Source organism: Cebus imitator, unplaced genomic scaffold (assembly GCF_001604975.1).
Source record: "Cebus imitator isolate Cc_AM_T3 unplaced genomic scaffold, Cebus_imitator-1.0 Scaffold10, whole genome shotgun sequence".
NCBI classification, from domain to species: domain Eukaryota; kingdom Metazoa; phylum Chordata; class Mammalia; order Primates; family Cebidae; genus Cebus; species Cebus imitator.
The window spans coordinates 3,617,897-3,635,039 of NW_016107325.1; the positions used below are offsets into that span (position 1 = coordinate 3,617,897).

Here is a 17,143-nt window from a genome sequence, read left to right on the forward strand (position 1 = left end):
TGGCTCACTGCAACCTCCGCCTCCCAGGTTCAAGCGATTCTCCTGCCTCAGCCTCCTGAGTAGCTGGGACTACAGGCACACACTATCACACCTGGCTGATTTTTATATGTTTAGTAGAGATGGGGTTTCACTATGTTGTCCAGGATGGTCTCAATCTCCTGAGCTCATGATCCATCTGCCTCTGCCTCCCAAAGTGCTGGGATTACAGGTGTGAACCACCATGCCTGGCCGTACTTAATGTTAAAAACACTGGGAAACACTCACAGAGGTAATATTTGAAACTGTATGAAGATGAACAGGGATGTAATTTTTATTCCTGATTCAGGTAAGGCATCAGCCTGCTATATTCAAAGTTGAATTGCCGCATTTTTCAGAAGGAAGTTCCCTTCCACTTGTCTTTCATATGACTCTCAAATTATCTGAAGGGCTTAAACATATTTTATGCCACCGTAGCACCAGTGCCACATTGAAAAAAATCAGCATTGAAAGACAAACTACCATGAAAATCCCCTACCTGTGGAGGTGACCACCTATGCTATGAAGTGGTGATAAATAAAAATGATGGATAAATAATAAAATTAAGGATGTAACACATCCAGATACCAAATCTTTAGGTTTCTGAGAAAATGGACTAAAGTTTAATTTACATAAAATAAAATGCAATTATTTAAACTGGACATTCTGTTGAGTTTTAACATCACTTAAATAGTAGAATAATTCCATCACAAAAAAGTTCCCATGACACATTGCAATCAACCTTTTTCCATCCCTGCCTGGTCCTAGGTAACCACTGATCTGCATTTTTTCACTGTAGATTTGTTTTTGCCTTTTCTTGAATTTCATATAAATGGAATCATATGGTGCATACTCTTTTGTTTCTGGCTTTTTTGTTTATCATTATGTTTCTGAGATTCAAACTTTTGGGCATATTAGTAGTTTATTACTTTTTATTGCTAATGTTCCATTCTACACACATAGCACAATTTGTTTATTCACTTGTCAATGAATAGTTTTTTCCCCCAAGTTTTGGCTATTATGAATAAAAGTGTTATTAACATTTTTGTTCAAGTCTCTGTGTGAACATGTTTCCATTTTTCTTGATTAATACACAGAAGTGGAATTACTATGAAAAGTGTGTATTTGAGTTTATAAGAAACTTGAACAATTTTCCAAAGTGGTCATACCATTTTCTATTTCCAGTGGTTCTACATGAGAGTTCCAAATTCCTCTACATCGTTGCCAACAGGTGGTATTTATTTTCAGCCTTTTTAGTTTTGGTCATTGTAGTGAGTGTATAGTTGTATCTCATTATACATTTAAAAAAAAACTCCCATTTGTTAGATATTAATAAAATTAAACACTTTTGTGTGTGCTTACTGTCCATTTGTATATCTTCTTTTGTGGAGTTATATTTTATAAGGGTTTTAACATATTTTTGATACAAATTTTTCAAAAACAGGTGTATTGCCAATTTTGTATTTTCTCTCAATTAGTACTCTTTTCTTTTAAAAAAGAATGTGTTTTGAATAACATAAATGTTTAATTTTGATGAAATCTAACTTAAGTATTGTTTTCTTGGGTCTTGTGACCTGGCTAAATTCACTTATTAGTTTTGATTTGATTATCTTTTCGTCTCCTTGGGATTGTGTATATACATAATCATGTCATCTGCAAATCAAGACAACTTTGCCTCTTCCTTTCCATTTTGAGTGCTTTTTATTTCTTCTTTGTTTTTGTGAAGGCTAATACTTTCAGTGCAATGTAGAAGATATGTGGTAAAAATGAATATCCTTGCCTTGTTCCCAATCTTAGAATGAAAGCATCCATTTGGTCTTCAACTTAGGATGCCAAGTATAGGTTTTTCATAATGCACTTCGTCACACTGAGGAGATTCTCTTCTAGTCTTAATTTGCTTAGAATTGTAAACATGAAATGGTGAATTTCAAATGCTTTTTCTGCATCTATTGAGATAATTGGCTTTCTTCCTATATTGTTAATATGGTAATTTTTCTAATATTCTATTACTATGATGTTTTTCAAAAGTTAAACTGAACTTGTTCTCTTGATAAATCCCACTTGATGATGATGTATTTTATTTTTGTATGTCGTACTTAAAAAAATCTCCAGGGCTTCTGTTTGTTTTCTACATATTTCATTCTCTCTTCATCATGCTCATTTTTCCTTCAACATATTTATAATAATCTATTTTAAAATCCTTTCCTCTTAATTCCATCATCTTTGTCATTTCTGGGTCTGTTTCTCTTGACTGATTTTTCTCCTGGTTATAGGTCATGTTTTCCTTCATTTCATGTCTAGGTATAGTAATTTTTGATTGAATGGTAAACATATTAAATTTTACATTGTTGAGTGTTGAATTTTGTTGTCTTCTCTAAAGAATATTGGACTTCATTCTAGTAGGCAGTTAAGTTACTTGCAGATCATTTTGATCCTTTTGAGGCTTGTTTGCAAACTTTGTTAGGGGAGGAGTATAGTAGTCTTTTCTCCAGAGCTAGTTTAGCCCTACTCTTTAAGGTGTGACTCTTTTGGTGTCTCTACTGAATTTCCTGGGAGTTCATCTTTGAAGTTTCTCTACTTTGACTGGTCAGAACTCAAATGTCTCCCAGCCCTGTGTGAGCTCTGGGGATTGTTTGACTTATAGATCCCTGGTCATTTTTTGCCTGGCCTTGGAGAGTTCCATCCTCATCACGTGCAGGTTAGTATTTATCAAATGTCTCAGGGCAGACTTGATTTCTGGAGCTGTTTCTGCATAGCCCTCTCTTCTCTGGTATTATAACCTGGAAACACCAGCAACCTCAGCCTTCCTAAACTTTGACCTGTCTCCTCAATTCAGCGTGATTTCTGTGCTCTATTCAGAATATACGTCTTCCACTAAAGTCCAGAAAGTGCCTTCAGTAGAAGCCAGGGAAAACACAAGACCAGCTTCATTTGTTACACTTATTTTAGGAATTAAGAGTCTTATACTGCCCCTATAATATAATGTCTGAACACATTTGTTTCATATATTTTGTCCAGTTGCCTGATTGATTACAGTAGGAGGGTTAAAGTTAGACCTAGTTTCTTCCTCATGTACAGAAGCAAGATTAGCTTTCATTCTTCTTTTTATATTTTCATTCCAAAGAAATGTAACTGTTTCTAAATAAACTAGTATGCATTAATATTTTAAGAATAAATATCTTGGCTGGGCACAGTGGCTCATGCCTATAATCCTGCTACTTTGGGAGGACGAAGTGGGAGGATCGCTTGAACTCAGGAGTTCAAGACCAGCCTGGGCAACATGGCAAGACCCCATTTCTAATAAAAAAAAAAAAATTAGCCAGTTGTGGTGGCATGGGCCTGAGGTCCCAGCTACTCAGGAGGCTGAGGGGAAGACTGCTTGAGTCCAGGAGTTGAGGCTGCAGTGAGCCATGGTTGCACTACTACGCTCAAGCCTGAGCAACAGAGCAAGACCTTATCTCAAAAAAATAAATAGATAAAAATTAATAAACATCTCAATATTATCATTCTGTAATGCTACCAGTGCTCAGATGAGTGATGGAATATTTTGTGGAAAAAATGCATTCAACAAATATTTACAGTCATCAAGAAAATCAGTCATAACATGTTCTGAGGAATGCTGTTTCTGAAGGCCAAAAACAAATGTTTAAGTCCTAACTCAAGCTAACTAAGTTGGGTGGCAATGAGTATTAGTAGTATTGATATTAGCTTTCTTACCTGTGAAATGAGCTGTACCCTGATCTACATAAATGAAGCACTCTTGAGTTGTACAGCATGTAGCCTGAATAGCTATGAAGCAGTAGCCCTGGCTATATCAAGATACTTCCATCTGAAAGAAAAGATTCACATCAAAATGGCTTACACAATAAACATATTCTCTCACCTAGCAAAGTGTTCAGATGTAGTAGCAGTTCCAAGGTTAATTTGATGACTCATGTTATAAAGAACCCAGGTCCTTTCTTTCCCCCTCCCGTACTCACCCTCCTCCTCAGAGTTACTTTCATATTCTCTCTGCATAGTTGAATAATGGATGCAGAAGCTCCAAGCATCATGGTCTCTGACAACCATTTCCAAAGACAAGAGAATATGTCACTTTGGGACACAAGCTCTCCACTGGACACTTCTCCAGAAGTCTCCCAGCAGACTTGCTCTCTTGTCACTACCTAGAATTCTATCACATGCCTTCATTAAGCAATCACTCTCAAGAGGAATGGAGTTACTATGGTTGGCTTACTAACAAAGATTCACCCCCTGAATCATATGGCCAACCAGCATCTAAAAGACAAGACTGCTACTGAATAGGCAAGTGAAGTGTCTATTTATTGCATAGATATTTTGTATGTAAAATATCTATATAATAAAAAGCTATCTAACCCTAAGTGAAATCATGTATGTGAAATTAACCTACATCTCAATCATTATGTAATATCAATTTTCATCCTTAAATGACATTATTTAGTAAATTCACTTGTTATATCTACTAGCTAAATTGATACTTGGTTGTAAAAGATTTCTTACATGTTTAAAAAGTAAACAATACACATTTGCTGCAGGGATATTATATACAGATGAGAAAGATGACCTTAGTCTTCCCAAATAGGCAACTGAAGTGTCTATTTATTGCATAGATATTTTGATACTTTTCAAAATTCAAAATCTGTAATAAATCGTTAGGAAAAAATAACCCAAATATTGAGAACTGGTTGGGCGGTAGGAAGAAAGAGCCCTCTTCCACTGCTGGTAGGAGGCTAACCTGGTGCAGTCGTCTGGAGAGCATCACGGCAATATCACAGCAAGTTAAGCAAGTACAGACCTAACAACTGGGCATTTTCCCCTGTGTAGATCCTAGAGAAACACTTACCTCAGGATATTAATTATCAATTGCTGTATAACAAATTAGTCAAAACAGAGTGCTTTAAACCAACAATAAACATTTATTATCTCATAGCTTCTATGAGTTAAGAAGTCAGGAATGGCTTAGCTGGGTGGTTCTGGCTCAGGGTTGATCATGAAATTTCAGTTGAGATGTTGGCTGGGCATCTGGTCATCCGAATGTTTAACTTGGGCTGAAGGATCCACTTCTAAGGTGCCTCAGTCAAAGGGCTGGTAAGTTGGTGGTAGCTATTGGCTGCTCCACAGGGCTGGGCTGCTAGAGCGTCCTCATAACATAGTGGCTGGTTTTGCAGAGAACAAGTAATCCAAGAGAACAAGGCGGAAGCAGCAGTGTTATTTTATGGCTTAGACTGGGAATTCACAAGCTATCACTATGCCATATTACGTTGGTCACAAAGATTAGCCCCAGTACAATGTGGAAAGGGATTATACGAGGGCATGAATACTAGAAGGCAAGGATCACTTGGGGCCATCTTGGAAACTGGATTCCATACACAAGTCTATGTATTAAAACAATCACTGCAGTATTATTTGCAGTGACAATGAGTTGCAGGCAACCTAGGTTGTCATTTGTAGAGAAATTTGTAAGTAAAATGTGGTGTATGCCTCTGATGGAATATCTTATAGCAATCTAAACCAATGAACTAGAGTTAACACTTTAACTCAAAAGAAACAGAAACAGAATTTTAAAACAGTAGCATAATGCAATTCATATGTCTGAAAACCACTGTCTGTACATATGTATTTTTCACATTATATAAAGAAACATATCACTAAGTAGATACATAAAGGGTCGACTGGAAAGGCATATTTTAAGTGGTTGTATATGGGGGAAAGTGGAGACCAATGAAAGAATAAAACAAAAAAAAGTAACAAAGAGGGCTTTGCAAGAATAATGTAAAGAGTGTGCCATGAATTGAAGAAAGGAATTAATTACCTCAATTAGTTGAAGTTTAAAAAAAAAAATTCCTATTTTTGGTAGAGTTGTAATGTGGCCAAAGCAAGTCTAAGAGATCTTGTTGAAGCAAGATTCTAGCAGATAAGATTCTATTCATTTCCCTATTTTTTAAAGTCACATCCCTGTGGAAAAAAATTTTTAGTGGCTCATGTCTGTAATCCCAGCACTTTGGGAGGCTGAGGCAGGCAGATCATCTGAAATCAGGAGTTTGAGAACAGCTTGGCCAATATGGTGAAACCCCCATCTCTACTAAAAGCACAAAAATTAGCCAGGTGTGGTAGCATGTGCCTGTAGTCCTAGCTGCTTGGGAGGCTGAGGCACAAGAATCGCTTGAACCTGGGAGGCGGAGGTTGCAGTGAGCCACGATCATACCACCCTACTCCAGCCTAGGCGACTGAGCAAGACTCTGACTCAAAAATAAAAATAAAATAAAATGAAATAAGATAAAATAAAATACCTCCCTTATTCTCCTTGTTGAAACAAGATTCTTTTAGCAAAACACAAATCTCTTTCATTTCTCAATTGAAGATATTTAAAATGTAAATAATCTTGAAAGAGGTAGCTCATAAATTAAATTTATAATTAAGAGTAAATGTCTGATAGCAGGTTTCTTTGTTGAGGATGTGTCTAATCTGATAAAGCTAAAGGAACATAATTTTGAATTTCCTTAAAGAATATGGGGATTGAGGGTTTGGAAAAGAGAAGGAGCATGTAGGGGTACCTTAAGTTACCAAAGACAGATTAGATCCTTCATAATTTAGATTAAAACTAGTGCTTGTGACAAATTTTATTTTGGGGTTGGAACAAGAAAAGGATCACCTTGCATTTATGGTTAATTTATTTCTTTTGAGTTTTAGGTGTACCTATAGACACATTTTCACCTGTTTAATTTTCACTGTGGTTAACAACTCAAATATTAATTTACTGTCTACATATTGTTTCAAACTGATGATGATTTTCTCTGTTCAGCAGTAGTGGATTGTTTGGTTATCCTTGGTGGTCACCACTTGAGTGATAATCTAAATCTAAACTTGAAAGCTGGCCAGTTTTTAAATAATTTACAGAGCATTTAGGACTAAAATGAAGAAGGTTCAAGTGAAAGCCTACTTTATCTTAATGAAAATATGTTATATATACTTGCAACTATGTGACATCAGAGAGTTAGGATAATTTTTTTTTAATTTGAGGAGAACAATGATACTGGTTTTATTGAAAATAAGCCCAACCTAGGGCACTGGGAGTGCACGAGTCACTTACATAACAAGTGATCCATGATGTATAGGAACCACCGTCACCTACTCCAACTGCAGCCCTTGTGGGATCACGCCCACTAAGGTTTTAACAGCTACCTCTGCTGAGTAACAATGAAGACACCAATCCAAAGGAGCCAAGATTTACCAAGCTTTCCTTTTTTTTCCTATTTTAAAAAAGTAAATTTTCACTCTCAAAAAATTTTGTGTATGTGTGCTTAAGTATTTTCTCATTTATGAGCCCTTCGACACTAGACAAGTTATTATCAAGCCACTTACGTACTGTCTAATATAAATTAATGTAGGCATATATAATCTCTAAGGCAAAAAAAAAAAAAAAAAATCCTCATGAAGTATCCCATGGATTTCCCTCATGAAGAATCCCCATGGAGCACTAGGCAGTTCTAGAAACACAAAAACCAGACATTTTATTCACAGTGTCACCTTCTTCCCTGCTCTACAAGGCATTTTTGCTCAAGCACCAGCCCCCTTAAGCCATCACTGTAATATGTGGTTAACAGAAACGGACACATTTACATAGTAACAGCTGTTTTTCATATAAGTCTTCATAAACAATCGAGATACTGAAAATACTCTGGGGCTTTGAAGCTTGGTGAAGTTAAAAAAATTTTTCTTTTCAAAACATTTCTATTCTCTCTTCATGATAAAAAGCAGTGGACAGTATCTAAGGCCCACTTCAAGGGGCTATAAGCTCCATGAAGGCTGGGCCTGGCTTGTGCAACAGTGATTCTCCGGAGTCTGGCAGAGCTCAGCAGGACAGCAAATTGTATTTCTTGAATGCTTGGAGAAATATATGTCTTATTAGACTAATTTATATATTGGTTTTTCTTCTTGACAGTTGGGTTATTTGGCTAGCCATAGAGACATTTTTCATACCAGAACAAGATCTAATGTATTCCAATATTTTCATCTTGAAAATGTGAAAGAAGAAAGAAAACCAAGTCCAGAGAAGTTTACAGACCAGTGAGGCTCAGAGGCTACAGAAGTTTGGCCACTTGACTGAAACTCACCCTCTTCCACCCACCCCAGTGCTCTGTGAACCATACTCTACACACTGTTCCTCCTTTAGGTCTCTGTAAAAATCAAATTTAAATTAACTGGCTTTTTAAAAAAGAATATATTTTCAGTTCCATTAAGAAAAACTAAAAAATAAGTTTGTAAAAGTCTTTTATTGTATCCGTGCCACACATAGTGAAAAATAACACTCCTAAAAAAAAGAATGCTACCTTTTTCACAACATTTTATTTTAAATAAAACTTCAAGTACTCTTACATAGGTACAAAAAAAAGTCTGATCTATTTGCCTCCAACAGGCCACCACAACACACAGTAGATAAAACACAGTGGTTACAAATGTCTTTTAAATTTATTTCTGAGGCAAGGCAAATGGGAGGGAAATGTTTCTATGAAAAAATACTGTGTGCGTAGGAAATTGTCACAATTTTATTCCACGTGGATACAAATGATTATACTTTAATTTAGGCCCTGGTGGCTTAAAATTATGTAACAAAATAGAAAAATGGAAAACTAATATCCCCTACACCCTGTTTCAAAGGCAGGCACTACCAAGATTAAGGAGACGCCACAGTGTTGGTAGAGGATAATTACTGTACAGACTGTATAGCTATCATTACCTTCAGACGAAAATAAAATGCTACAATCCTCTAAGGCATGAACAATAAGGTCTGCAAACAATATATACACATAATACATATTTAAAACAAGACTTAATATAAACAAGAATGAACAGTATATACATGTCAATTTTTTCACTGTTTGGAAATACAATTTAACTACACAAGTGATGCAGCAACATATATATATAAATGTACTTGTAACTCTACAGTAAAGTTTCTTTTTGGTGCTTTTATAGCACATCAGTGTAAACAGTTTAACTTGGCTTTGTTTTATATTTTAAAACATTCCTTGTTGTATTTTCAAGATTTAAAGCAATTTTCTAGTTCTTCCTTTTCACAGAAAACGAAGATTCTGGATGTGGTTTAATCATAAATAATTCATAAAATTAAATACATTCACTAAAAAATAAACTACAAAGTAAAAAAATGAAAAATAGATATTTATTGAGAGGGAAAGGAGAACCATTTCCCACATTAGAGCTCTGGTGTTGAGTATTCAGTGCGATTTGATATATTTTAATTGCTATTGCACTATAACACCCTTTCCTTTGAAAATTCTTTGGGTGTGCTTCCCTGTTCTACCTAAATTAGCTGATAAATCACACAAACCAATAACCAAGGGCCTTGGTTGTTGTAGGAGTGAAGCCTTTAAAAATGGTATCATTCTTCTGATACTTTTTTTTTATACTTATCTTAAGGAAAAAGAAAGTCATTATGTATGTGCCTTGCACATTTATGTAAATACAGTTCACATTGCTGGTCTCATTTGTCCTTGTTTAAAAGAAAAAAAAATAAAGAGATTATTATAACTTCAGCTCACTTTGAAAGTATCTGTCCACTTTTTTTCAAAATACTTCCTCATATTGTGGCCAGCTCTGCCTATATCAGAATCATCTTCATTAAATGTTTCACAGTTGTCAAAAACAAGCCTGACATCTAGAGCAAAGGTTTCAAGGTTTGGATACCTGAAAGAAAACACATAATTAGTGATTACTTTCATACAGTAGCTTTGTTTTGTAAAAAAATGAAGAGTTAACAAAGGGTAAAAGTGAAAAAAAAATGATTAGGATAACTGCATTTAAACTGATATAAAAATATGATACCTTCTTATAGATGGAACATTTAAAAATTTTTGTATGTTCTGGAACATATTGGATTTAAAGAACAGGTTAAATGGAAAAACATATTTCTCTAAAGAACAAAACATATTTCAACTGGCATTTTCCCATATCCCATCTCCTGTTTGACCTGTGTTACACAGTTCTGTCACAGGACCTATCCCACTTGACTAATTTATTAAGTTCTCTGACCAAATGTATCACTTGTAGGATCCTATTATCTGTATTCAAAAATGCTCAGCTGCAGTAGAAATCATGTAAATGCTTTCTATGCAATGATAAAAATTAACACTTGTCCTGTAGCTTTTATATATGGAATTCCCCATTTCCTATTTCTCTTATCTTATTTATGCTCTTTTGCCCAAGAATTGGAGTATGACGAACCCAAATAAGCAAACAAAGCATATGCTATCTCTGCACTAGAGGTAACATTATGAGGGTCTGTCTTTCAACAAGAAGCAGTGTGGTTTCCATGCTTTTCTGGTGAGATAAACCCAATTTTCTTCCTCTGTAGGAAAACAGAAAAGAGAAAAGAAAGGTGAATGAATTTGCCTAAGCTTATTAGTAAGAAAGGAATGGTCATTTCAAGCCAACTCAAGCCAATTCAACAAATTTTAAAAGACAGCTTTTAGAAATTCAAATTTTAAATTAACTCTAACCTATGACAAGCTGGATACTAAAATAATGTAACCATTAAAATATCCCATGAGTGTAAATTAGTACAACCACTATGGAGAACAGTTTGTAGATTCCTCAAAAAACTAAAAACAGAGCTACCATGTGATCCAGCAATCCCACTGCTGGGTATATACCCAAAAGAAAGGAGATCAGCATATTAAAGAGACATCTGTGCTCCTGTGTTTGTTGCAGCACTGTTCAAATAGCCAAGATTTGGAAGCACCCTAAGTGTCCATCAGTGGGTGAATGGATAAAGAAAATGTGGTACTTATACACAATGGAGCACTATTCAGCCATAAAAAAAGAATGAGATTTTGTCATTTGAAACAATGTGGATCAAGTGGAGGTCATTATGTTAAGTGAAATAAGCCAGGCACAGAAAGACAAACATCACATGTTCTTACTTATTTATGGAATCTAAAAATCAAAACAACTAAACTCTTGGAAACAGAGTAAAAGGATGGGTACCAGAGGTTGGGAAGGGCTGTGGGGAGGTGAGATGGTTAATGGGCATAAAAAAATAGAAGGAATGAGTAAGATCTAGTATGTGATAGCACAACCAGGGGACGATAGTCAATAATAATTTAACTGTACACACTTTAAATTAAAAGAGCATAATTGGATGATGCGTAACACAAAGGATAAATGCTTGACGTGATACTCAATTTTCCATGATGTGATTATTATGCATTGCATGCCTGTATCTTGTACAGCCCATAAATATATACATCTACTATGTATCCACAAAAACTTAAATAAAAATTAAAAAAAGAAAAATACCCCATGAAACACACAAGCTTTGCTGTGAAAGCTTGTCAAAGTGGAATTCTATTTTTTTGGTGAAATATCTTATATGACCTTTCACTCCCTTCTGTGTAAATGAAAGAAACATTTCCGTATGTGTAATATGCTCACATGTAACCTCATCCATTTTCCTAGGAATTATTTGCTTATTTTTATTGAGGAGAAGAAATTCACATAAAATTAACCATATTAAGGTAGACAATTCAGTGGCATTTAAGTCACAACATGGTATTATCGTCACTTCTGTCTTCAAAACACTGCCATCACCCTGAAAGGAAACATCATACTCATTAAGCAGTTATTCCCCATTCCTCCCTCTTCCCAGCACCTGGCAACCACCAATCTTCTATCTGTCCCTATGAATTTATCTATTAGGGATACTTCATACAAATGGAATCATACAATATGTGTAGTAATGATTTTTATAAAATATTTTAAAGTTATTTTACGAACTACTTCTCTTTAGATTGCTCCTTACCCTAAGAAAAGGTTAATGATTAACCTTAGGGAGAGTGGAATCCAGGAGAAAAGTATATAACTCATATGTGTGTCCTTCCTTTAGGGGATGGGTGGCTAATGGAACTCAGAAAGATTCATTAAAGTAGGCCACTCCCTCTATTCTAAACATTTCTAGTTTAAAAATTTTAAATATGGTTTGTGAGTTTTGGTTCTGCCTCATTACTTTGGGTTTAACCAACTCCAACTGGAGAGTTTTAGGAGCTTGAATCCACTGAATTTTGCTTCCCACACAGCTGGCATCACAAACAGGATTACACAGACTGTTTCCTTCTCTCTTCCTCTTCCCTTGTGACTTCCTCCATTCACCCGAACACATTTTCCAAAGCTTTCATTTTGTAGCTTTTTTTTTTTTTTTTTTTTTTTTTTTTTTTTTTTTTTTTTTTTTTTTTTTTTTTTTTTTTTTTTGAGATACAGTCTTACTCAGTTGCCCAGGCTGGAGTGTGCAGCGGCGTGATCTTGGCTCACTGCAGCCTCCACCTCTGGGTTCAAGTGATTCTCGTGCCTCAACCTCCTGAGTAGCTGGGACTAAAGGCATGCGCCACCATGCCCAGCTAATTTATGTACTTTTAGTCTTTTAGTAGAGACAAGATTTCACCATATTGGCCAGGTTGGTCTCAAACTCCTGATCTGTCTGCCTCCAGCCTCCCAAAGTGCTGGGATTACAGGTGTGAGCCACCTCACCTGGCCCATATGATTCTGTAGCATTTTTTGTTGTATTTATTTCTAAGCCTATTTGTTTTAGGAGTTTTGAGGTTTATGTTAATCCTGTATCCAGGAACTGGAAGATCATGGAAGTTAAAATCAAAAGTTAATTTAAATACTAGTAAAGTCTTCATGTGTAATTCTTCCTCTTGGCCATGTTAATTACAAATTTCATTGTGCCATCCATCTAGACAATGGACTATTTTGATAGAACAAAGAAAGAACTAGTCCATATCTTGATCACAGCATTTGCATACTGGAACCAATCAGTACCAATCAATCATTTTAATGGTTTTAAATGCTTCCCGAATTTAGGGAGGTCCCTTCTGTAATTAAGAAAATAATAAAACAAAACAGACATAAACCTTTGGAAGACTGTTATTTCATCCTCCAAAGAAATAAATTAGTCATCTGGTTAACTTAGTAAATCACTTGATATATGTGAGGGACACTGATCATTATAAGTTCTATTTAACTCTTCTAAATTAAGTATAGAGTACACAGACTCCAGTTATTTTCACCAAAAGAATGTACAGGAAGATCTAAATAATATACTGAATAATAACAACATAATTAAAATACACATTGCATGAGTATCAGGAAAGCCTCCCAAAGTAAGTAACTTTATTCTTGGAATAGGATTGCAAAGAGGATAAGGTAGAGAAGAGCAAATAATAGTTTTCTCTCCACATTAATAAAAGGAATTTTGGTATTCTCCAATAACTACATTAAAGCTCTTAATATGTAAAACTTCCAAAGATCTTCTATTTCCGCGTTATGGTCATCTAACAATATTTAAGTCAATTTTTGTTAAATCCATATGAGGTGTGGTTGTGCCATGGATGCAGAATACAAGTTCTGGCTTATATATTACTTCCTTTGGGAGGCTTTCCTGTTACTTTTCCTTACCTTCAGCCTGGGTTTGTGGTGCTCTTTTAATGTCAAAAGCAGGTTTATTACACTTTTTTTTTTTTAAGATGGGATTTCACCATGATGGCCAGGCTGGTCTTGAACTCCTAACCTCAGGTGATCCACCCACCTCGGCCTCCCCAAGTGCTAGGATTACAGGTGTGAGCCACCACGCCCGGCCTATTATACTGGTTTTTACTTTCTTAAATAATTTTAGTTGGTTTCTCTTCTATGCTATTCTACCCTAGCCAAATAACACATACACACACCCGCCTGAAAGGCAGGGCCTATATCTTATGGTTAATTAAAATAACTTTGGCTCACTGCAAATATGCCCAGCACATATCAGGGATTCAATAAATATTTAGTAAACTGAAATGATTTACTTACTGTCCACTACTTAGTTTCTCTCTAATTGTGGAAAAATCCATAGGCTTCTTAATAACTTTCTTATAACCAGGAACAAGTTTCAAGTTTACAGGAAGTAGAAAAGGCCATGCATCCTCATGAGTTTCCATTTCAGTCAGAATCATACTAAAGAAAATAATGTTTGAAATCAGTATCCATACTTTACAATTGTCTATTCTCTAATTTAAAAAAAATTCAGTTATTATATATATGTATATTATATATACACACACACACACATATATATCTGTGTGTATGTGTGTGTATATATATATGTATATACACATATATATATACGTATATATATATGTATATACACACATATATATATACATATATATATATATAGAGAGAGAGAAAGTGAGAGAGAGACAGAGAGATAGAGACAGAGACAAAGGCTTGCTCTGTTGCCCAGGCTGGAGTACAGTGGTGCCATCTTAGCTCAACACAACCTTAGCCTCCCAGGTTCAAGTGATTCTCCTGCCTCAGCCTCTCAAGTAGCTGGGATTATAGATGTGCGACACTACGCCCAGCTAATGCTTGTATTTTTAGTAGAGGCAGGGTTTCACCATGTTGGCCAGACTGGTCTCGAACTTCTGACTTCAGGTGACCTGCCCATCTCAGTTTCTCAAAGTGCTGGGATTTTAGGCATGAGCCACTGTGCCAGGCCCAATAATAATCTTTCAAATAAAAACTCAATGCAAATTAATGTTAAAGGACAAAGGAATACATTTACTGTACTTACACATTTTCTTAACACTTGTGCTTTACATTTTTTATTTCCACAAATTATCAGAAAGGAAGCTTTAATATGGTAAAAGATTTTTAAACAAATAAAATGGGATTTTACAAATACAGAGTGCATGAAAATGGAAATAATACCTGCAAAGAGCTAGGTCCTTGGAGTCATCTCTTTTAGGTTTCTTAACTGAAGAAAAACTTTCTTGTTTTGACAAGTTAATAGAAGTGTTTTCCTCCATTTTTCTTTTCTTGAGATCTTTGTTTCCTCTTTTTAGAGAACTACTTGTAGATGCAGAGTCTTCATCTTCAGTATCTCCTGTTAAAGTTACCTTCTTGCCTTTCTTTGACTCATTAGTCTTTTTTCCTTTGACATGAAGTTTTTTGATTTTTACAGTTTGACCACTTGCCTTTAATTTAAAAAAAAAGTAAATGAAGTTTAAGAAAGTGACTGTCTACAGACCTTCTATTATTTTAAATTATGAAAGTCTGACAGGACAAACAAGAAAAAAGAATAACTCTGATCTAGAATGTTGATAACTATTATTCTTAAGAAAGATCTGTGTATTTTTTCTCTCATAAGGATAAAATCTAATAAAACATGAAAAGTCTATTAATTTTAAGAATTCTTAAAACTTGAGACCCTGATCTCATGGTAGTTCATCTATAGAATGTGTCTGTAGTATTCCTTTTGTCTAGGTCACTAACTGAATGATTTTAAAGATACAAAAGAATTCTCTTTTGGAGCACAACAGAATTAAGAATAAAGATAAACATAAATGAAAATACAGAAATTGTTAATAAGAAAGTTGAAGAGATAATAAAAAGCCAGGCCAAAAAATGAAAAAGAGCTAAGGAAGTATCAAATAGAGAAATCCAAGTGATCAAATCTACTAGAAATTGATTCTTTTTTGGGGGGTAAAAAATAAAGGTATTTGCAATAAGAAGAGAGTTCCACAAACTTGTGGCTCCCAGGTGTGAACAAAGCAGTGGTGAAAGATGGGGGAAAACGATGTCTGTTTCTGAGAAAAACAACATAGAAAGCTATAAAAGATATTGTACTTGGAACCAAAGGATATGAATTCCAGTTATGGCTCTGCTACTAACTTTGAGCAAAAATATTTGTGAGGTCTTATTTTCTTATTTTAAAAATAAGAATGAGAAACCACATACTAGCTAAAGTCATTCTAGCTCTAGGATTACATGCAAAAAAGAAATATCAATGTGGTCTTATGCAAACATAACCACAATTTGCAGGCAACACACTGATGCAACAAGAAGGGTGCCCCACCCTGTATTCACAGAGAAATAAAATCTGCCTTTTGAGAGTTAAATGTTATGATAAATATAATAGATCATAAAAGAGAGATATGTAAAGTTCTGGCAATGTATGACTTTTATTTTGATTTTCCAAATATGTGGTACATACCAAACACTTTTAGAAAACCCTGAATAGACCAATAACAAGGTCTGAAGTTGAGGCAGCAATTAAGAGCCTACCACCCAAAGAAAGCCCAGGTGCAGATGGGTTCAGAGCCGAATTTTACCAGACATACAAAGAGGAGCTGGTACCATTCCTTCTGAAACTATTCCAAATAATCCAAAAAGAGGGAATCCTTCCCAAATCATTTTATGAGACCATCATCATTCTGATACCAAAACCCAGCAGAGACTCAGCAAGAAAAGAAAACTTCAGGCCAATATCCATGATGAACACAGATGCAAAAATCTTCAATAAAATATTGGCAAGCCGATTGCAACAGCACATCAAAAAGCTTCTCAACCATGATCAAGTAGGACTCATCCCGGGGATGCAAGGCTGGTTCAACATATGCAAGTCTATAAACATAATTCACCACATAAACAGAACCATATGATTATGTCAATTGACGCAGAGAAGGCCTTTGACAAAATTCAACAGTGCTTTATGCTGAAAACCCTCAACAAACTAGGTATTGACGGAACATATCTCAAAATAAAAGCTATTTACGACAAACCAACAGCCAATATCATACTAAATGGGCAAAAACTGGAAGCATTCCCTTTGAAATCTGGTACTAGATTTCCATAAAGACAAAAACCATATGATTGTGTCAATTGATGCAGAGAAGGCCTTTGACAAAATTCAACAGCCCTTTATGCTAAAAACCCTCAACAAACTAGGTATTGATGGAATGTATCTCAAAATAATAAAAGCTATTTACGACAAACCAACAGCCAATATCATACTAAATGGGCAAAAACTGGAAGCATTCCCTTTGAAATCTGGTACTAGACAAGGATGCCCTCTCTCACCACTCCTATTCAAAGAGCAATCAGGCAAGAAAAAGAAATAAAGGGTATTCAAATAGGAAAGGAGGAAGTCAAATTGTCTCTATTTGCAGGCGACATGATTGTATATCTAGAAGGCCCCATCGTCTCAGCCCAAATTCTCCTGAAACTGATAAGCAACTTCAGCAAAGTCTCAGTATACAAAATCAATGTACAAAAATCA

General features: G+C 35.3%; 1 protein-coding gene across 27 annotated transcripts in view; it reads right to left on the reverse strand.

The window, feature by feature from the left end:
• Positions 1-4,931: 4,931 nt before the first annotated feature.
• The window catches only part of BAZ2B (bromodomain adjacent to zinc finger domain 2B), a 334,986-nt gene continuing 322,774 nt past the window's right edge, over positions 4,932-17,143 (reverse strand). For 16 of the 27 annotated variants that reach the window (XM_017546643.2, XM_017546776.2, XM_037745451.1 and 13 more), the window contains 4 exons: positions 14,794-15,059; positions 13,894-14,037; positions 9,594-9,738; positions 4,933-5,189 (listed from right to left, as the gene is read on the reverse strand). In XM_017546643.2, the coding sequence (XP_017402132.1) occupies positions 5,097-5,189; positions 9,594-9,738; positions 13,894-14,037; positions 14,794-15,059 (648 nt within the window). In that variant the 3' untranslated portion in view covers positions 4,933-5,096. Of the gene's footprint in view, positions 5,190-8,287; positions 9,739-13,893; positions 14,038-14,793; positions 15,060-17,143 lie in introns of those variants that run through there. The other 11 variants (XM_037745455.1, XM_017546765.2, XM_037745457.1 and 8 more) reach the window with 3 other exon arrangements.